General features: G+C 36.0%; 1 protein-coding gene across 2 annotated transcripts in view; it reads right to left on the reverse strand.

Moving 5' to 3' along the window:
• The window catches only part of ENTREP1 (endosomal transmembrane epsin interactor 1), a 353,321-nt gene that overhangs the window by 103,944 nt on the left and 226,342 nt on the right, over positions 1 to 23,035 (reverse strand). For both annotated transcript variants that reach the window (XM_053702522.1, XM_053702521.1), the window contains one exon: positions 21,864 to 21,991. In XM_053702522.1, the coding sequence (XP_053558497.1) occupies positions 21,864 to 21,991 (128 nt within the window). The remainder of the gene's footprint in view (positions 1 to 21,863; positions 21,992 to 23,035) is intronic.

A 23,035-nucleotide genomic window follows, 5' to 3' on the forward strand; every position in this document is an offset into this window, starting at 1 on the left:
GGAACACATTTCACTTGAGCAAGAAACTGAAAACTTACCCTTGATTTATGCGCGATAACTTTCCTTCAAATGAGATGATCTAAAGACCCCTATGAATTGGTTCAAATTGGTGAAGTATAATTGTTCTAATTTTTAATATTTGAAACAAAGGTTATTGGTAGAAACATAGCCAATTTATAGTAAAGAGATTTAAAGGAGCACTCAGTATTTTAACTGTGTTCATAGTCCTGTATAAAAGTTAAGTTTGTCTCTGGCATGCTAAGTAATTCATCTGTGCAAAATATAGAATATATATATATATATATATATATATATATATATATAGTCTATATCCAATAAGGGACTGCACTCGCTGGATTTGGTTTAAGAAACCTTTATATCTTTATTATGGTAACGTTTCGGGGTTCACAGACCCCTTCCTCAGACCAGATAACAGTGCAAGTGAACAAAGTGTGCAATATATAGCACTAGCCCCAACCATCACAAACATCAAAATTGCGCCAAAATCACAATCACCATGGTAACACATACACAAGGCCTAATGACCATAACACCCAGATTTTTTTTTTCATACTCATTTGATATACCCATCATTTGATATACCCATCTTTAGTGTGCACCCGCTGACTGTGGTTCTTTGTCTCAACTTAAAAATTTGTATACAGTGGGTCAATGATATCCCTATTGAGACCCATCTGTACGAGTCACTTTCTCGGGCACAGGATAGTATATAATATTGGTTTCATATGTTAGGTGGTATAGGGTGTTTGACCATTCATACACTGTATAGCATACACTTGAAACGTATAAGGCAACTTACCCTATATATTGTTATCCCTCCAAATGGTTAATATGCTTTAACACTGTAATGCTGGAATCCAATTGGTTAATATGTTCTAACACCGTATACAATCACTCTTTTGTGATACCGGGGTCAATACGTGACACTCTATGACAACACCTAACTACCCCCCCTGGTTGAAAGGATTGCTGGGGCTGTTCTAATAATGCTTCATTCGAGACATAACAGGCCATTTGATTGTAAAGATCATTTATTCAATAATGTGTTTAACTTTTTTAGTTCAATTTTGATTTGATTACACTTTGTGACTTTGATCTATGAATCCCTTCCGGCTCTACATTAGCACTCTCTGCCCATTGCTATTTAAACACATATTGGCAGACGTGATAAATCATTAGCTCACATATTATGATATGCTTATGCTTACATTTCTGACAGATACTCAAGATCATACCGGATCACATTGCACCTATGGGGTATGATATTTTCAAACGTTTATGCCAACTATGGACAGCCTCTTTCCCCATATGGGTACACTTAGAGGCTCTGAGGGACACATACGCTAGCGGTATTACATAGCCCGATCTGTTTACCTCTCAAGCACTTCACGAGTTTGTAACGCCCATTAGATGACTGACAGGCTATGCTAATTAGCCATGCGGTCAGGATGGAATCTCACTAGCGCGATGCAGGGCTGAGCCGCGCCTGTTCTTAAGGTATGTTCATGGACATGAAATACAGGTAATCCACACATCCTGTATAGCGGATCCGCATCCATGCCACACCTGTTGAGATTTTGGCACATTAACCAGGTACAATGCTTAGAATCTCCACAATATGAACCTGGGGCCGTTTTTAGATAGTGAGTACATGAGACATAACATACGGCTGTGCGGGCCCAGGGGGCTTGACATATTTTTTCTGTCTTTTGATATATGAAATCACCGGAATATCCGGATTTATCCTACACTTGCATTTACTCACAGAGGATTTATCTGAGCTAGTTTTAGGTGATTGTGGGGGATACTGATCTCACAAGTAGCAGACCATATATGAATATTTTAGATACTTATTTCTAACTTAAGATATTGAAACGCCTATGCTGTGCTACAGGTTAAAGGTCTATGTCTTATGTCAATTTTTATTCTGCCATTTGTCATTTAGTAATGACAATAGGGTTTTGCACAATGAAGGTGTTAAAGAGACTCCCTTTGTGTATATGATTTATTGTGAATCAGAGTGTTATCATTCAGAGCTTGTCCTAATACATGTTAATTTACTGAGACTATGCTACTACTTAATTACAGTTAGATTCCTGTCATATCTACTACTTTGTGTATATATATATTTATATATATCTATATTCAGCTATGAGGTAATGCAAGATGTTTGCATATGCAGTTTGTTATATGTTTGATTGCTTTGTTTTTCTGTTTTCTGGTGTTATGGTCATTAGGCCTTGTTTATGTGTTACCATGGTGATTGTGATTTTGGCGCAATTTTGATGTTTGTGATGGGTGGGGCTAGTGCTATATATTGCACACTTTGTTCACTTGCACTGTTATCTGGTCTGAGGAAGGGGTCTGTAGACCCCGAAACGTTACCATAATAAAGATATAAAGGTTTCTTAAACCAAATCCAGCGAGTGCAGTCCCTTATTGGATATAGACTTCATTGTACTTGATTGACTTTGCACCCTGGTGGATGACCACACAGCATTGGGAGTGCAGACACACACGGAGGATATATTATATATATATATATATATATCTTAGAATTGGTTTTAATTATAAGTAACTAAGAATTTGTAGACATTTAGAGTAACTGTTTACATGAAGAATATATGTATTTTTAGTATCCTAATTAGAATTGTATTAGAATCAATTGCAGCTAAATAGCTGAGTATATATATATTGTCCTATTGTTTACTAAGCACTGTTAAAAATTGCATTAGTCTAAATGTTCAGTGGTTTATACTTTAATCTCATTGTGTTAATTGAATGAAAGGCTATTGTGAGTAAGGCTAATTTTAAGGGTAGACTTTTATGAATTGTGCATAGCATATTTGAATAGTTTTTAAACGCATATAATATTGATTCATATTCTGATTCTTACAAATATATATATTTCAATGTGTTCATAGATATTTACTAATAATAAAGAATTCAGGTATTTATATTAATTTTATTGTCTTAGTATATGCATATTTGATTGTGGGTTTAGTTTAAAGAAAGATTGTTAAATATATTCAGTTATAACCCTGCCATATACTCACATATTATTTGGAGAGTACTGCTAAGATTCTTATAAATATACTGACATCCTGATATTCATAGTTTTGTTCAGATGCTGGTCCTTATTAACCAATTTCTCCTCCATTGAATCTTAACTTGGTGGCTTCTTTTTTTGAGCCTATGCATAAGGTGAATATTAAACTACTTTCTTGGAATGTGTTATTTCTTTTGGCTATTTATTCTGCTAGAAGAGTTTCAGTTATCTGCTCTTTCTTGTGATCCTCATCTTGATTTTTCATCTGGGTAAGGTTGTATTATGGACTTCATTTGTTCTTTGCCTAAAGTTTTTTCTTCGGATAACATTAGCACAGAGATTTTTTTTCCTTCTTTGGAACAAATAGAAAACTGTTTAAATGATTACTTCTGTTCAGTCTTTACAACGAATGGTAAATATAGTGAGATTCTTTTAAGGGATGTTAATTTAAATGATAATGTGAGTAGTACTTTTTTTTTACATAGGAAGAGGTTTCAATGGCTTTATCAAAAATAGAAGTGGGTCATCCAAGGGTTCTTAGAGAACTTTGATCCGTGAAAGCTACTCCATTAGCTGATTTATTTAATTAGTCCCTGCAAACAGGAGTTGTTCGAAAAGACTGGAAAATTGTCAATGTAGTCCGTCTTCATAAAACGTGTAGTAGGAAAGATTCTGCTAAATATAGGCCAGTCAGTTTGACCTCAATTCAAGAAAGAGGCGTCAGTTGATAAGATTTGTAAGGCAGCTTGGTCATCTTTGCATACTTTTACAAAATTCTACCATTTTAATGTTTTTGCTTCTTCTGAAGCAGCCTATGGTAGGAAGATTCTTGCCTGTTTAATTTATTTTAAGTGCATTAAAAATAAATACAATTACATTTTTATTGGGGTTGTGGATTTCATTTCTCAGTGAAATAAAATATGTATTTAAATCCCTCCCTTTATGTTATTACTCATGGACTCCATTAGTTCCCAGGAGTAATGGATTGCGGACTCTCACCACCTGTATGAAAGAAAATATGCTTACCTGATAAATTAATTTCTTTCATGGTGGTGAGAATCCACAAGACTCCACCCTTATGTTTTTAAGGGTTTCTTTTTTTTCTTTAGCTCTTTTTATGGCTCTTATTCGGTTTTCTTACCTCACCTTGCTTGGCTGTATGTTAGACTGAGGTATGTGTGAGATAAGAGGGGTTGTTAGGGCTCTTGTGGTTTGGGAATCTTTGCCTCCTCCTAGTGGTAGAAAAGAGTAATTCCCAGGAGTAATGGATTATGGATTCTCAACACCATGAAAGAAATGAAGTTATCAGTTAAGCATACATTATGTTTTTAAAAAGGTCCTACTTTGGCTTTAATGCATAAATATTATGCTCCTGCCGGTCCAGAAATATATATTAAATACACATTAATAACAATGGAGGATTTAGGTAAATGCTTAAAAAGGAAATACATTTAAAGGGACACTCAAGTCAAAATCAACTTTCATGATTCAGATAGATCGTGCAGTTTTAAAACACTTTCCAATTTACTTATCAATTATCTTTTTATATACACACTTTCTGTGAAACAAGCTCCTACTGAGCATGTACACCAGCTCAAAGGGTATACTAGTCTGTGATTGGCTGATATCTATCACATGATACAGGGGGCCGAAAAATGGGAGAAAAAATAAATTTGCCAGAAAAAAATCTACTGCTTATTTGAAATTCAGAGTAGTTATTACATTGTCTTTTTATGCATTTAGTGGTCCTTTAAAATAAGGAGACAAGGTTTGCTGATAACAGTGGGCTATTTGCCATTGAGCATGAAATATTTGTATAATACAAAACAAATTTTTACAGTATAAATGTCAGCTTGAACCATACATGTGTCTCACCTTAGGATCTAAAATCTTTAAATCTAGAAAGCTAGATTACCAGTCGCGCGGGATGAGTTTTCACAATACATTTCCATTGCGCAGCTATTACAAGTCTTGAAAAATGTGCCTTTAACGCAACAATCCTTTCCACGCTCAAAGAGCTGTAGTTAACAGTTTTCCGCAACATAAAAGTTTTACGAAAAACACTTAAAAAATACATTACAAAGTATACACTCATATTAACACTGTCTAATAAAAATTATTTTTTAAAAAAAAGATTGCACACAAAAGTTATAAGGGCTGAAAGATATAAGATCTCGGGTGTTAGAAAGAAAAAAAAAGCAAACAAGGGGATTTTACAGAGATACATACATAGAGAAACATAGATTTATATGTATAGAGATATCTTTAACTATAGAGATAATGAAAATATTTCACATTACAATCTTATGCACATTAAACAATATCTCAGAGGGATTTTGAAATAGATATTTGCATATGGATCTCGAGATATCTAGACATATTTATTCATATACATATGTCGCAATAAATAGATATATCAGTCCAAAAATCAAAGAAATATTTATTTATAAATAAATAGAACACATTCTCGCAATATGAAATAATCACATTTTTATGTTCACTTTTCGAGGAGAATACGTCATGGGGCTTTGCGTAACAGAATAGGGTTTTACTGGGATTTTTTCTATTTGTCTTCTCTATTGATTTCTATGAGGGAATACATTAAGACACACGCAATTTGGCTTTTTGGATTACGTTGCTTAAAGGGACAGTCTAGGCCAAAATAAACTTTCAGGATTCAGATAGAGCATGTAATTTTAAACAATTTTCCAATTTACTTTTATCACTAATTTTGCTTTGTTCTCTTGGTATTCTTAGTTGAAAGCTTAACCTAGGAGGTTCATGTTCTAATTTCTTAGACCTTGAAGCCCACCTCTTTCAGATTGCATTTTAACAGTTTTTCACCACTAGAGGGTGTTAGTTCACATATTTTATATAGATAACACTGTGCTCGTGCACGAGAAGTTATCTGGGAGCAGGCACTGATTGGCTAGACTGCAAGTCTGTCAAAAGAACTGAAAAAAGGGGCAGTTTGCAGAGGCTTAGATACAAGATAATCACAGAGGTTAAAAGTATATTAATATAACTGTGTTGGTTATTCAAAACTGGGAAATGGGTAATAAAGGGATTATCTATCTTTAAAAGAATAAAAATTCTGGTGTAGACTGTCCCTTTAACGCATGCGCAAAATAAGTTATTATGCAACTTTTAATACCTGCGCAACCCCAAATGAATTTCATAGGTCTGAAGTTAAAGTATTTATAGCTGCTGTGCAAAAAATAGAAATGTCCTTAAGCCTATATATAGTTTTTGCTCGTTTTTATTTATTAAGCCTTAAATATACATTGGATAATTCAATTGTCAATGTTTTTTAAACAGGGAATACATGTTTCAAACATACCCAAGGAGTTAATTGAGTGCAATGGTAAAGTTAATGAAAGGCAGCCAAGATACAAGTAAGTAGAGAAAATAAAATATATTGTATACAAAAAACACTGGAAAGAGATGTGAGAAAACATTTCTGGAAAGTTAATCTCAAGAACAAGTCCCTGAGATAAAAGAGGTAACAACCTCACTCTAGAAAGGCACAAAAGCAGTAAACACATGGAGTTAATGAGACTGCTCTCACTGAAGGTGACCAAAGTTCCTAAAAAATAAATTCAGAAGAATGATAGGGAGTACACTGAGACAGGCGGCAGTCACAGGATGCCTGAGTGACAAAGCTCTCCAATTCCAGGAATCCTAAATAAGCCTATGAAACAGAAACAACGTCCACAAGAATGGATATGAGGGTGAAACTGCTCAAGAAATACAGGACCTCTGTAAATAAGCTGTGACCAAAGGTGTGGGCACAATAACTAACACTGAGAATGAGACCTAAAGTACAGCTGGCAGCTCAGCATTTAATATATTGGCCTCTACTTATCAACGTGTCTACTTTACCTGCCTTCGCCGGCCCAATACGCCCGCCTAAGCTCGCCTACCATCCCCGCCGCGGACCTGAATACGTTCGCCTAAGTTATCAAAAAAGCTGTCAAAAAGCCGCGCACCAAGTATGGGGCGATGAGCAGCGGATTGTGATAGTTATCACTCATCCGATCTCGCTGCTCTTCTGCTTTTTTACAGCTTTATTGACAAGCTGTCACTAAGCACCCACACTAACTACACTGTTCTACCCCCTATACCGGCGCCCCCGGAGCCCCCCGCAACTAAATAAAGTTAGTAACCCCTAAACCGCCGCTCCTAGACCCTGCCGCAACTCTTATAAATGTATAAATCCCCTAAACCGCCACTCCCGGACCCCGCCGCCACCTATATTATACCTAGTAACCCCTATCCTGCCCCCCCTATACCGCCACCACCTATAATAAAGTTATTAACCCCTATCCTGACGATCCCGGACCCCGCTGCAACTAAATAGTTTAACCCCTAAACCGCAGCTCCCGGACCCCGCCGCAACCTATATTAAACTTATTAACCCCTAATCTGCCCCCCCTACACCGTCGCCACCTATATTAAACTTATTAACCCCTATCTTGCCCCCCCCTACACCGCCGCCACTGTAATAAAATTATTAACACCTAAACCTAAGTCTAACACTAACACCCCCCTAACTTAAATATTAATTAAATACATCTAAATAAATTTAACTCGTATTAACTAAATGAATCCTATTTAAAAATAAATACTTACCTTTAAAATAAACCCTAATATAGCTACATTATAAATAATAATTATATTGTAGCTATCTTAGGATTTATTTTTATTTTACAGGCAACTTTCAATTTATTTTAACTAGGTACAATAGCTATTAAATAGTTATTAACTATTTAATAGCTACCTAGTTAAAATAAAGACAAATTTACCTGTAAAATAAAAACTAACCTAAGTCACAATTACACCTAACACTACACTATACTTTAATAAATTATTCCTATTTAAAACTAAATACTTACCTGTAAAATAAACCCTAAGATAGCTACAATGTAATTAAAAATTACATTGTAGCTATTGTAGGATTTATATTTATTTTACAGGTAACTTTGTATTTATTTTAGCTAGTTAGAATAGTTATTAAATAGTTATTAACTATTTAATAACTACCTAGCTAAAAGAAATACAAAATTACCTGTAAAATAAATCCTAACCTAAGTTACAATTAAACCTAACACTACACTATCATTAAATAAATTAAATACAAATACCTACAAATAAATACAAATAAATACACTAACTAAAGTACAAAAAAATAAAAAAAGAACTGTTACAAAAAATAAAAAAATAATTTACAAACATTATAAAAATATTACAACAATTCTACCCTATTCTACATTTAAAAGATACAAGCTCAATTACCTTACCAGCCCTTAAAAGGGCCTTTTGCGGGGCATGCCCCAAAGAAAACAGCTCTTTTGCCTGTAAAATAAAAACACAACCCCCCCAACATTAAAACCCACCATCCACATACCCCTAATCTAACCCAAACCCCCCTTAAATAAACCTAACACTACCCCCCTGAAGATCTTCCTACCTTGAGTCGTCTTCACTCAGCTTAGCCGAATTCTTCATCCAATCCGGGCGATGTCTTCATCCAAGCGTGGCGCTGAAGAGGTCCATCATCCGGCTGAAGTCTTCATCCAAGCGGGGGCTGATAAGGTCTTCCATCCGGCTGAAGTCTTCTATCAAGCGGCATCTTCAATCTTCTTTCTTCCGGCTCCATCTTCATCCCGCCGACGCGGAACATGCTTCCTCCATGACGAACTCCCGACGAATGAAGGTTCCTTTAAGGGACGTCATCCAAGATGGCGTCCCTCGAATTCCGATTGGCTGATAGGATTCTATCAGCCAATCGGAATTAAGGTAGGAATAATCTGATTGGCTGATGGAATCAGCCAATCAGATTCAAGTTCAATCCGATTGGCTGATCCATTCAGCCAATCAGATTGAGCTCGCATTCTATTGGCTGTTCCATCAGCCAATCAGATTATTCCTACCTTAATTCCGATTGGCTGATAGAATCCTATCAGCCAATCGGAATTCGATGTTCCGCGTCGGCGGGATGAAGATGGAGCCGGAAGAAAGAAGATTGAAGATGCCGCATGATAGAAGACTTCAGCCGGATGGAAGACCTCTTCAGCCCCCGCTTGGATGAAGACTTCAGCCGGATGATGGACCTCTTCAGCGCCACGCTTGGATGAAGACATCGCCCGGATTGGATGAAGAATTTGGCTCGGCTGAGTGAAGACGACTCAAGGTAGGAAGATCTTCAGGGGGGTAGTGTTAGGTTTATTTAAGGGGGGTTTGGGTTAGATTAGGGGTATGTGGGTGGTGGGTTTTAATGTTGGGGGGGTTGTATTTTTATTTTACAGGCAAAAGAACTGTTTTCTTTGGGGCATGCCCCGCAAAAGGCCCTTTTAAGGGCTGGTAAGGTAATTGAGCTGGTATCTTTTAAATGTAGAATAGGGTAGGGATTTTTTTTATTTTGGGGGGCTTTGTTATTTTATTAGGGGGCTTAGAGTAGGTGTAATTAGCTTAAAATTGTTGTAATATTTTTATAATGTTTGTAAATTATTTTTTTATTTTTTGTAACTTAGTTCTTTTTTTATTTTTTGTACTTTAGTTCGTGTATTTATTTATTTGTATGTATTTGTGATATACCTTTAAGGTATATCCCGCCTACCTTTCCTCCACCCTATATCAGGCACACCTGAACCATCATTCCTTGCCTGAAAATTGTTTTCCCTTTGCAGCTTATTTGACCGCATCCTTATTGCTGTGATTCTACTTTGAAAATTCCTAACTTGCTTTGATTTCTTTCTCTCTATAAACAGGAGTAGTAAGCTAGAATCTTTTGTTGTACATTTTACTTACAAAGTATTTACTCATTCTTCCGGAATTCTAATTTAACAAACAAACTGAATCAAGGAGCACCGGATCTACTTGCAGCGTCTGGAAGCCGCACTCTCACTGAAGCTGTATACCGGTCACAGAGGTAAAACCGCTCTCTTCAAACTGAAGGTAATATTTAATCCAATTACAACGGATTGTTCTTAAGTTGTCACTTTCTGGAAACCATCCACATTACCTTGCTGAATCTTCCGGTTATTACCATAGTCTGTCTGTGATGTATATATTTTATGAATGAGTGTGTGAGTGCGTGAAGCCATATCTGAACAGTGCTACAACAGGAATCAATTACTGACGCTTTCCAAGTGTATCAAGTTACATTTTTCTTTTATCATTTATTCAGAACTGTTTGCTTTATGTTCCTTACTTATATTGCAACAAATGTTTCTACATAAATATTCCTTGCCTCTATTTGGCATCTACGAAGTTTTCTACCAGTAAAAGTCTCACCAATGATCTAACAGGTAGTTCAAATCATACTGCCTGTTTTATTCATTAAAAGAGCAACAAACCCTTAATTCAAAAACACTGCAAAAGTTCCTGCATAAATCAGGACATCACATAATTTTCAGGCCACAGTGTTCTAAGGGTTTGTTATTGGTAAACAAAACTTTAATATCATGGATGCAAATGAAATTAAAACAGAGTTCTCTAATATACAAAGAAAATTAGATTATCTTGCACAAGGTTTAACAGAAGTACAAGCAGATAATACCGCATTAAAAGCTATTGTTAAAGAATATATGTCTCATAAAAGTACTGAAGTACCTGAACCCCATATTCACTACCCTCAACCTTTCACTGGCAAAAGACATGAATTCAGAGATTTCAAGACTGCTTGTAAACTTCTTTTTACCATGAGACCCCGCACATATTATTCAGACCGCATCAGGGTTTGCACCACTATTTCATTTTTACAAGGAGAGCCTAGGACCTGGGCTAACAGGTTTTATGAAAATAATGACCCAATTTTGGATTCACTACAGGATTTCTTTCAAGCTATGTCTAATTTATATGAAGACACAGATACACAAATCACTGCAGAATCTAAGCTACGCGCACTCAAACAGGGTAAGCGCACGGTGGAGGAGTACACAACTGAATTTCAAATGTGGGCAACAGACTCACTATGGAACCAAGTTAGCCTTAAAAATCAGTTTAGGCTGGGCCTATCTGAAAACCTTAAGGATGAACTGTCTCGCCAGGAAATGCCTGATACTCTTCCAGGACTTATAAAATTAAGCACATCCATAGATAGAAGACTCAGGGAACGGCGAGCAGAGAGATTTTCTTCAGACACAATACCCAGGCGACAGAATACTTACACTACAACATCTGAGAAACATCAAGGTAGTGTAACCCCTATGGAGATAGGCACTATCAAGGGGCCACTAAGTAATGAGGAAAAAATGAGAAGAAGATTAGAAAACTTATGTTTATACTGTGGACAAAAAGAACATAACGTCTCAAGCTGTCCTTCATTACAAAGACAAAAGAAGGGTAAGAAAACAGGTTATCAAAACATATATCATATCTCAGATACAATGCAATTGACTTTACCTCTCTCTTTGCAGTGGGATCAGGAAAATATACACACCAAGGCATTGATTGACTCAGGTGCAGCTGGGAACTATATTGATTCTGTATATATTGTAAATAATAAAATTCCTCTGGTTTGCAAGCAGAACCCCGTGTTTGTTAAATCAATTGATGGTACTTTAATAAATAAGGGACCCATTACACACCAAACAATACCTTTGCTCACAATGATAAACAAGGGGCACACAGAATATATTACATTTGATGTGATCCCCATATCACTACATACTATTATATTAGGATATAGTTGGCTGCACAAACATAATCCTAAAATAGATTGGGAACATTCAAAACTTAAACTAGACTCAACATATTGCATAAACACCTGTTATCCTCATAGCATTCTTTCATCATCTGAGATAGGGATACCAGGGATATATCAGGATTTGGCAGAGGTCTTCAATTTGAAAGAAGCAGAAAATTTACCACCCCACAGAAGCTTCGATTGCCCTATAGATATCATTCCAGGGTCACCAATACCGCATGGGAAGATCTATCCTCTATCACAAGATGAGTTAGTATACTTAAGGTCCTATTTGGATGACAACCTGAGAAAGGGATTTATATCTCACTCCACATCCCCTGCTGCTGCAGGCATGTTTTTGGTAAAAAACAAAGATGGCACTCTAAGGCCTATAATTGACTACAGGGCTTTAAACTCTATAACCATAAAAAACAGGTATCCATTACCACTAATACCAGAGATAATAGAACGGTTAAAAGGAGCACAAATATTTACTAAATTAGATTTAAAAGGGGCATACAACCTTATCAGAATGAAGAAAGGTGACGAATGGAAGACCGCTTTTCGGACTCGATATGGGTTATACCAATACAATGTAATGCCTTTTGGATTGAGCAATGCTCCAGCCACTTTCCAACACTTTATTAATGAAATCTTCCGAGATTTAATGGATATTTGTGTCATAGTGTATTTAGATGACATTCTGATTTATTCCAAAACAGAAGAAGAACACGAAAGACATGTACGTTGGGTCTTAATGCGATTGAAGGAACACAAGTTATATGCCAAACATGAAAAGTGTTTATTTCATGTTAACAAAATTAAATTCCTGGGATACATAATAACTCCTAATAGGATCCAAATGGATCCAGATAAAGTTTCATCTGTATTAGAATGGCCTACACCAAAATCAGTTCGTGCACTACAACGTTTTATTGGCTTTGCCAATTACTATCGAAAGTTTATAAAAAACTTTTCTGATATAGTAAAGCCCTTAACTCAGTTGACTAGTAAGAAACAAAGATATAAATGGACCGAACAGGCCCAATCAGCTTTTGACTACTTAAAAGGGCAATTTTCCAAAGCCCCCATTTTACACATGCCAGATCCTGAGCTGCAATATGTATTAGAGGTAGATGCATCAAGTTCAGGTATAGGAGCAGTTCTATCTCAACAAGTAGATAACAAATCAGAATTATTTCCTGTAGCTTATTATTCAAGAAGATTCACACCAGCAGAAAATAATTATAGTATAGGAGATAAAGAACTCCTTGCTATCAAAGTATCCCTCGAACAATGGAGACACTTACTGGAAGGTACACAAAAACCATTTAAAATCTTCACAGATCATAAAAATCTGGAATATTTGAAGAAAAGTAAAACTCTATCTTTCAGGCAAGTAAGATGGTCTCTATTCTTAGATAGGTTCAATTTCTTGATCACTTACCGACCAGGAAGTCTGAATACCAAGGCTGATGCGTTATCCAGAGTACAGGAAATGACACCTCAAGAGACCATGACTCCAATAGTACCAATCGAAAAATTTATTGGAGCCCTAACACCTCTAGAGGAGGAGATTAAAAGGGCACAAGAAAAAGAAATCATTACACCTAAATCCTGTCACAAAAACTTAAATACTGGTTTGATAAATCATAAAAATCAATTGTACATACCCAGTTCATTAAGGAAACAAATATTGAAACACACTCATGATGAACCTTTATCCGGTCATACCGGAATACAAAAAACCATTGAAAAAACAAGAAGAAACTTTTGGTGGCCCCACATGAATCAAACCATTCAAGATTATGTCAATTCCTGTGACATTTGTGCTAGAAATAAAATAGATCATAAAGGGCCTATCGGATTGTTGACCCCATTGCCAGTTCCGGATAAACCCTGGTCCATGATCTCGATGGACTTTATTGTAGAGCTACCTAAATCAAGGAACTTTAACACTATATTAGTTGTACTAGATCATCTAACAAAGTTGGGACATTTTATACCTCTAAAAAGGTTACCTTCCGCTTTTATTACAGCTAATGTTTTTCTTAATCACATAGTAAAACTTCATGGACTACCCACTGATATTATAACAGATAGAGGTACACAATTCACCTCATCCTTTTGGAGATCATTATGCAAATTATTAAAAATTACACCAAGATACTCAACAGCTTTCCATCCTCAAACTAATGGGATGACTGAGAAACTAAACCAAACATTAGAACAATATCTTCGTTGTTACATTTCCCATTTGCAAGATGATTGGATAGATTATTTATCAATGGCGGAATTCTCTTACAACAATTCAGTATCATCTTCAACAAAAATGACACCGTTCTATGCTACCTATGGCTATCATCCAACAACTTTGAATCTATCTAAAACTGATGTAAATTCTCCAGCCGCTAAGGACTATTCTTTACAACTAGAAGCAAGACTAGCCCTAGTCAAAAAACATTTATCTGATGCAAAGAATTACCAGAAAGCTTATTATGATAAACGTCACAGACCCAGTCCAGTCTATAAAGTGGGTGACAAAGTATTACTATCTGTAAAGAATCTAAAACTTCATGTACCCTCTAAGAAATTGGCAAATCAATACATTGGACCTTTTGTAATCAATAAAATTTTGAACCCTATGACAGTATGTTTAACTCTTCCTGCAGCTTATAGGATTCATCCCACTATACATGTATCTCTGATTAAACCTTATACTTCTACCGTACCATCCAGTCTTCAGACTCCAACTTCGTTACAAATAGATGACCACGATGAATTTGAGGTGGAACATATTCTAGATTCTAGGATCAAGAATCATCACTTAGAGTACTTATTAAAATGGAAAGGTTTTGGTCCTGAGGACAATTCTTGGCATCGTAGTACTGACATTTCTGCTCCCCGTTTAATTAGATCTTTTCATCGCAGATATCCTTTGAAGCCATCCCTCTCGTCAATTGGGGGGACCCTTAGTGGGGGGAGTGTGTGATATACCTTTAAGGTATATCCCGCCTACCTTTCCTCCACCCTATATCAGGCACACCTGAACCATCATTCCTTGCCTGAAAATTGTTTTCCCTTTGCAGCTTATTTGACCGCATCCTTATTGCTGTGATTCTACTTTGAAAATTCCTAACTTGCTTTGATTTCTTTCTCTCTATAAACAGGAGTAGTAAGCTAGAATCTTTTGTTGTACATTTTACTTACAAAGTATTTACTCATTCTTCCGGAATTCTAATTTAACAAACAAACTGAATCAAGGAGCACCGGATCTACTTGCAGCGTCTGGAAGCCGCACTCTCACTGAAGCTGTATACCGGTCACAGAGGTAAAACCGCTCTCTTCAAACTGAAGGTAATATTTAATCCAATTACAACGGATTGTTCTTAAGTTGTCACTTTCTGGAAACCATCCACATTACCTTGCTGAATCTTCCGGTTATTACCATAGTCTGTCTGTGATGTATATATTTTATGAATGAGTGTGTGAGTGCGTGAAGCCATATCTGAACAGTGCTACAACAGGAATCAATTACTGACGCTTTCCAAGTGTATCAAGTTACATTTTTCTTTTATCATTTATTCAGAACTGTTTGCTTTATGTTCCTTACTTATATTGCAACAAATGTTTCTACATAAATATTCCTTGCCTCTATTTGGCATCTACGAAGTTTTCTACCAGTAAAAGTCTCACCAATGATCTAACAGGTAGTTCAAATCATACTGCCTGTTTTATTCATTAAAAGAGCAACAAACCCTTAATTCAAAAACACTGCAAAAGTTCCTGCATAAATCAGGACATCACAGTATTTGTATTTAATTTATTTAATGATAGTGTAGTGTTAGGTTTAATTGTAACTTAGGTTAGGATTTATTTTACAGGTAATTTTGTATTTCTTTTATCTAGGTAGTTATTAAATAGTTAATAACTATTTAATAACTATTCTAACTAGCTAAAATAAATACAAAGGTACCTGTAAAATAAATATAAATCCTACAATAGCTACAATGTAATTATTAATTACATTGTAGCTATCTTAGGGTTTATTTTACAGGTAAGTATTTAGTTTTAAATAGGAATAATTTATTAAAGTATAGTGTAGTGTTAGGTGTAATTGTAACTTAGGTTAGTTTTTATTTTACAGGTAAATTTGTCTTTATTTTAACTAGGTAGCTATTAAATAGTTAATACCTATTTAATAGCTATTGTACCTAGTTAAAATAAATTGAAAGTTGCCTGTAAAATAAAAATAAATCCTAAGATAGCTACAATATAATTATTATTTATATTGTAGCTATATTAGGGTTTATTTTAAAGGTAAGTATTTAGTTTTAAATAGGATTCATTTAGTTAATAAGAGTTAAATTTATTTAGATGTATTTAATTAATATTTAAGTTAGGGGGGTGTTAGGGTTAGTGTTAGACTTAGGTTTAGGGGTTAATAATTTTATTACAGTGGCGGCGGTGTAGGGGGGGCAGGATAGGGGTTAATAAATTTATTATAGGTGGCGACATTGTAGGGGGGCAGATTAGGGATTAATAAGTTTAATATAGGTTGCGGCGGGGTCCGGGAGCGGCGGTTTAGGGGTTAAACTATTTATTTTGTTGCGGCGGGGTCCGGGATTGGCAGGATAGGGGTTAATAACTTAATTATAGGTGGCGGCTGTATAGGGGGGGCAGGATAGGGGTTACTAGGTATAATGTAGGTGGTGGGGGGTCCGGGAGCGGCGGTTTAGGGGTTAATACATATATTATAGTTGCGGCGGGGACAGGGAGCGGCGGTTTAGGGGTTAATCAGTTTATTATAGTTGTGGCGGGGTCCGGGAGCGGCGGTTTAGGGGTTAATAACTTTATTTAGTTGCGGCGGTGTAGGGGGGGGCAGATTAAGGGGTGTTTAGACTCGGGGTACATGTTAGGGTGTTAGGTGTAGACATCTCCCATAGGAATGAATGGGATATCTGGCAGCAGCGAACATGAACTTTCGCTATGGTCAGACTCCCATTGATTCCTATGGGATCCGCTGCCTCCAGGGCGGCGTTTTGAAAACCAGGTATGCTGGGCCGGAAAAGTGCCGAGCGTACCTGCTAGTTTTTTGATAACTACCAAAAGTAGTCAGATTGTGCCGCACTTGTGTGCGGAACATCTGGAGTGACGTAAGAATCGATCTGTGTCGGACTGAGTCCGGCGGATCGAAGCTTACGTCACAAAATTCTACTTTTGCCGGTATCTAGGGCTTGATAACTAAGGCGAATCAGCCTCACCTCAAATATGCTGCGGAATTCCAGCGTATTTGAGGTAGACACGTTGATAACTAGAGGCCATTATCTTGACACAGCACAACAAAGACGCGGCTCACTTGAGACATCTTGGCACTGAAGAGACTTACCTGCCAAAGCTCAGAAATGAGGAGGTTCATTTGAGGCAGCGCAGCACTGAAGAGGTTAACTGGAGTCAGCACAACACTGAAGAGGTTAACAAGGAAAAACAGCACTGGAGAGATTAACTGAAGGTAACACAGCAGTACAGCACTGGATAAGATAACTGGTAGCAGCACAGCAATGGAGAGGTAAATTTCCAGTATAGCAGCAGTAACAATGCACACCACCTGGAACTGGTGCATGCTTCAAATCAAGATGAAATTATGGAACAGCTCAACAACAAGCTAAAATATTGGGGTTAACAGTTCTTCTACTGAGGTGACTGCAACAAGGGAGTCTCCAAAACCATGTTATAAGAAGGAATATCTTAGTAGAGGTCAATGTATGAAGAACCAGAGGGAGATCCCACTGCAGAGACTAATTTTTAGATGTTTTTTTCACCTAGTTTTTACAAAAGGTGAATTTTCACAGTAGATTTGAAGAACTAGATAATAAAAGTCTTTTTTTTGCCTGTTTGTCCTCTAAAACTTCTTAGAAAGCTAGTAATTAAAAACTAATTATTTATAAATTCCATGATATGCCCCTGAAACATGTAAACAATTGAATATGCAATGGTAAGAAATCTCAAAGTTAAGCTACAATGGTAAGAAAAATATACAATAATATACAAATATATTTACTACTATGCAAACTTCCAAAATCACTTGACCTACTCTCAGAATGACATTGAAATGCTGCATTAAATATAAATAAAAGAGTGTGAAGATCCCCCAAAATTACAAAAAGAAAAAAAAAATTGCTCACAAAAATGGAATTTAAAGCATTGTTGCCGAGTTGGATATCTCAATAAAAGTCCCCTGTGAAAACTGGTCCATTCTACAAAGACTTTCCTCCTAAGCACTTCTTGGAAATGAGGGGGTCACTTGTCCCCATAATATGAAGGTGATCACAATGACAAAATCCTTTACATTTTTGAGTAATTAAAAGGGAAATTAATTAGGTGAATTTTCTCTTTTGAATCAGGTATTATATGCCACTTTAATTTGCAGATGAGCACAAAACTATGAGTAAGGGAGATTTCTTATAAGGGGGATGGGGATCTTTAAGAACCCCTATCACCCCTAATAAAACAGAATTGTCAAGGGGGGAGGATGGTTTTACTCATTAATATTACTCCAAAACTCACTGACTTATTTAATTCAAGATGCACACATTCTCAATTTCCTAAATCTAAGTTGGAAGCCCACAAAGTTGTCATTCCCAAGCCAGGAAAGGCACTAGACAGAGATGTCTGTTGTCCCCGCTCGTTTCCATTCTAACAAATCGAGTGCTGACCAACTATACTATGTATTAAATTTGGCCTTTTCGGAATATAGTGTTTCAATGATCGCCAACTTTATACTGTTGACCATAGTTTCCTCCATTACGCTGATTTTAACAGCACTATGGTCATTGGTCAAACTTAACCATTAACTATAAAACACAGAGGGATGCCATATTTTTCCAATAAGGAGCCTTATACCCTTGTCATTTGTGTGCGATTGATAAAAAAGTGTCCATCACCTATCTAATGTATTTATTGTATAGAGAATAATGGTTCATATTGTTCCCTTTATCCCCAAAGGACAGCATTCAAAGTTACAAAAATACCTTTCATAGGGCTGGATTACGAGTGGGGCACTAACTGTTGCGCGCAAGCGATAAGAGGTTTATCAAGGCTCTTTGATGAGAGTTGGAAGTAGCGCATATATTACAAGTTGAAAGTAAACGCGCTCGCTCAAGTGCAATTGAATTAAACGCACGTCGGGATAGCGCAACTTCAGAGCTCTGGTTAACTGTTACGCAATAATTTTTTTTTTTTACAAAAACAATTAAAAACATGTAAAAGTACAGTTACATTCATATTAACACTATCTAATAAAAAATATTTTAAAACAATATTGCAATAATAAGTTATAAGGGCTTTGAGAATCAAGTATTATTCATAAACAGAGCATTGCACACGGACTATACTGTCATTTAACGGAGTCACATTCCCAAATACGACCAAGCAATCATGATCACAATCCCCTGCACCTTACAGGGTCTCTATCCTGAGGTATTGATCTTGTAGCTCCGTTTCCATCCCCAGTTTTACTCTAAAGATCAAGACAGTGCCACACTCTGAATTGGAGCTCTCTAGTTAGAAAAAGCTCCCTGGTTCCTGGAGTTCAAGACCCTGTACTGGGTTTACACCAGCATATCCCTCAAGGCTTAGAAAAGCTGTGTACTCTCCTCCATAAAGTTTGCTAATGGCAAGTCCTTATCCCGGCAGCAGAACGGAGACACACAGCTGTTTGCACCTCCGTGTGGTTCTAGCGTTCAAGCTACACGCGTTTCACCTATGTTTGTTTGGGCTTCACCTGGCTTCTGCTGCCAGGATAAGCACTTGCCAGAAGCAATCTATATGGTGGAGAATACATAGCTCTGCTTATCCCTGAGGGATATGATGGATACTCTGGTGTAAACCCAGCACAGAGTTTTGAACTAAACTAAATAAATAGCTGAGTGCTGGAAAAGAGTATTGCTGTTTTTCTTCTTTCTTTGATTCTTATAGATATATATATATAAATATATATATATGTGTGTACATATGTATTTATATGGGTATATGTATTTATAGATCTATATACACATATAAACACACATACATATATATATAAATATATATATTATATATATATATATATATATATATATATATATATATATATATATATATATATATATATATATATATATATATATATATACATGCATTGGAGCCCTTTGCCGTCAAGTAGATGAAAATATGTAAAATCATATATATGCAATATTCATATTTAATAAAGGTTTTAACTATGCATTTAATGTTAACATTTCACATTCCAATGTTCTTTACATAGAGAAAAATGTTCCATATATTTTTAAATATATATTAATATATAAATATATATATATATATATATATATATATAGTAAAAAACACTTTGTCATCCCGCAACTCCAGGAAAGAAAAAATATGCTGTGAGAAAAAAGTTTTTCTTAAAAACAAGAATAAATTTTATTTATCAAAAAACAATTAAAAAATCATGTAAAAACATGTGAGCTAGTCGCAGGCCTGCAAAAAGGTGTTCAGAACCCAACGCCAAACATGTTTCGGGCCAAGCTTTAGCCCTTGTTCACTGGCATTATATATATATACATACAGTGGTGATTTATTTTTAGAGTGCACTGTTTAGCTTTCATTTGATGCTCTGCTGAGCCAGGGAGCAGCTCTAGGCATGAGCTTTATAATTAATGCAGTGCAGTTTACATATTTTGTATGTGTGTGTGTTTGAGTTTTTGTGTGTGTGTGCCTGAGTGTTTCTGTGTGTGTGCCTGAGTGTTTCTGTGTGTGTGTGTCTTAGTGTTTTTGTGTGTGTGTGTGTGTGTCAGAGTTGTTTTGTGTGTGTGTTTTTGTGTGTGTGTCTGAGTGTTTGTGTGTGCATCTGAGTGTGTTTTTTAGTGTGTGAGTGTTTGTATGTGTGTGTGCCTGTGTTTTTGTGTGTCTGCTTTTTGGGGGGTGGGGAGTGACGCCATAACTTACCGCACCGGGTGACACCAACCCTAGTGATGCCACTGTATATATATATATATATATATATAAATATTTCTATACCTATATATAATCATCTATTTATTATTTATTTATATGAATAGAACATATTCTTTTATGTGAAGAACATTTAAATGTGAAATATTAATATTTCATATTGGATTAGCGTCCTTGAGAAAGCGCAGTTGGGTTTGCTTGCGAGTAAGGTGTTAGTTTTTTTCAACTTTTGGCACTCCGTTGAAGTCTATGGGGAAACAAGTTAACACGGTCATGATATTCAAAGTTAGTCTTCTTGCGTGCGTCCAATTAGCTCACGAGTGAAGACTTTTACTTTCAACTTGCAATACATGTGCTACCTGATGCGCACAAAAAGCCGAAGTCTATATGAGATAACGTGTGAGTGTGGTAACGCGTGAGTGGGAACACAAAATACCGCTCCACTCGTAATCTAGCCCATAGGTGGCAATCACTTATCTACTTTGGAGAGTTTTGTCCTGAGCTTTAAAGGGACTCTAGCAGTCACATTGTTCTTCTGAAAGAGAAAGTGCCCCTTTTTCAAAGGAGCTTCAAATGCTCAGTTGACTATCAGGTGATCACCATGTCAACAGTAATGACCTGATAGAATCATATGGAACAAAATCAGGGAAGTGAAGTTGCCCTCCTGTTCCCTTCCACAATACGGAGACCTGTGAGCAAGTAAAAACGTATACCTGGGCCACTGGTCTCTTTAGTAACACATTTTATCTGCTCTTGTGTTTTTAAAATATTTCCAGTTAAGTATTTCTCGACACACAACTTTGAGGAATGAGTGTGTCAGACTATTCCCCCTATCCATACCAGAGAAATGTTTTGGACACTTGTAGAAGTAGAAAGGATTTCTTCATAGATGAGGTAAAATAAAAAATCACACAAATTAAAAAGAAACCTTTAAGTTTTCCATAGCTCTAATCTTAACTTACTGGAACATTAAAGGGTATCAGCTAGCTAAACCATTTGCGCTAAGGACACTACAGCGCTCTGCATTGTTATTTTGTTAAACAGTTTATAACATTTCTCATATTTACATTTTCCACAGTTTTAAAGTAAATACGTTCAGAAATATTTCACCTTTGATTCATTCTAGGTGTGCAGGAGTAAAATGTTGAAAAGTATGATGGAGGCGGCGCAGGTGGAATGAAGTCATCTGGATCTGGAACACGTTCTTCCCCTTCCTCTGCTGATATTTGAGATTCATCCTAATAAAATACAAGAAATATACTAAAAATATTGTAAAGCCTGACCATGGAAATTAAATAGCATGATCTACTTGTTTACAAGTACACTTACAAAGAAGCAAAGTATAGGCTTGTAAAAACCTTTTAACGCATCCTTTAAAGAATTTCCACTTGTGGTTCTTTTAAAGAGGAAGCTAAAAAGCAAATCAATCTACCCTTTTTTCTTTGTATTCTATCTTATATACATTTTCAGTCTTTAAACAAATTATACATTTTCAAAAGTTAACTAAAACACAGAAGGGTGTGTTCGGCTTATTTGGTATCCCCAAACTTTATATATATTTAAGTAGGAAATTAATTATACTCCAATTGTATTTATTTTAAATATAACCAATTCTTACATCCCATTTCTGAGAAATAAATATCCTGGAGGTAGATCATATCCCAGATTGTGCTTAGATTATTAAAATAAATTGCATTATGGTTTACACGTTTTATAAAAGAACATACAAACACAGGTATACTTTAGACTTTCACAAACACATTTCTAAATAAATTCATGTTACCATTTGATGCATACAACATCCAAATATGTTAAATAAATAAAAAAGGACTCAGACCATAATTTCTGAGAAATATAAGTCATCATCCTCCTTTAGGTTCTGCCTGTGAAATCCTGATTTAACTAAATATAGATCTTGTCCCCATGCACTGGTGCTCATACTGATGTGCCATTTCTTTTAGATGCCCACAAGTGCTATATGAAGCAATGTTCATTGGGTTTATGCCTATACCAATTGTCCCCATTGTATTTCTTGAGAAAACCCATATCTGCTGACAAATACTAGTGTTGTGAGCAATTACTACTTACAATGTGATTAAGAAGCAATTGCATTTTTGGTAGTTTTTGTGGGGCCCAGGAAAAAGCAGGACCAAGATTATGTGCAATAGTTTTTATGGTCCAAAGAAAAAAAAGTAGCAAAGAAATTTGTGTTTTGTGAAGTCAGAACTCTGGAGGGAACCCTGCAAAGTTACCTAATCTAGCCAAAAGCCACTGGACATTTT

Source organism: Bombina bombina, chromosome 2, assembly GCF_027579735.1.
Source record: "Bombina bombina isolate aBomBom1 chromosome 2, aBomBom1.pri, whole genome shotgun sequence".
NCBI lineage: Eukaryota > Metazoa > Chordata > Amphibia > Anura > Bombinatoridae > Bombina > Bombina bombina.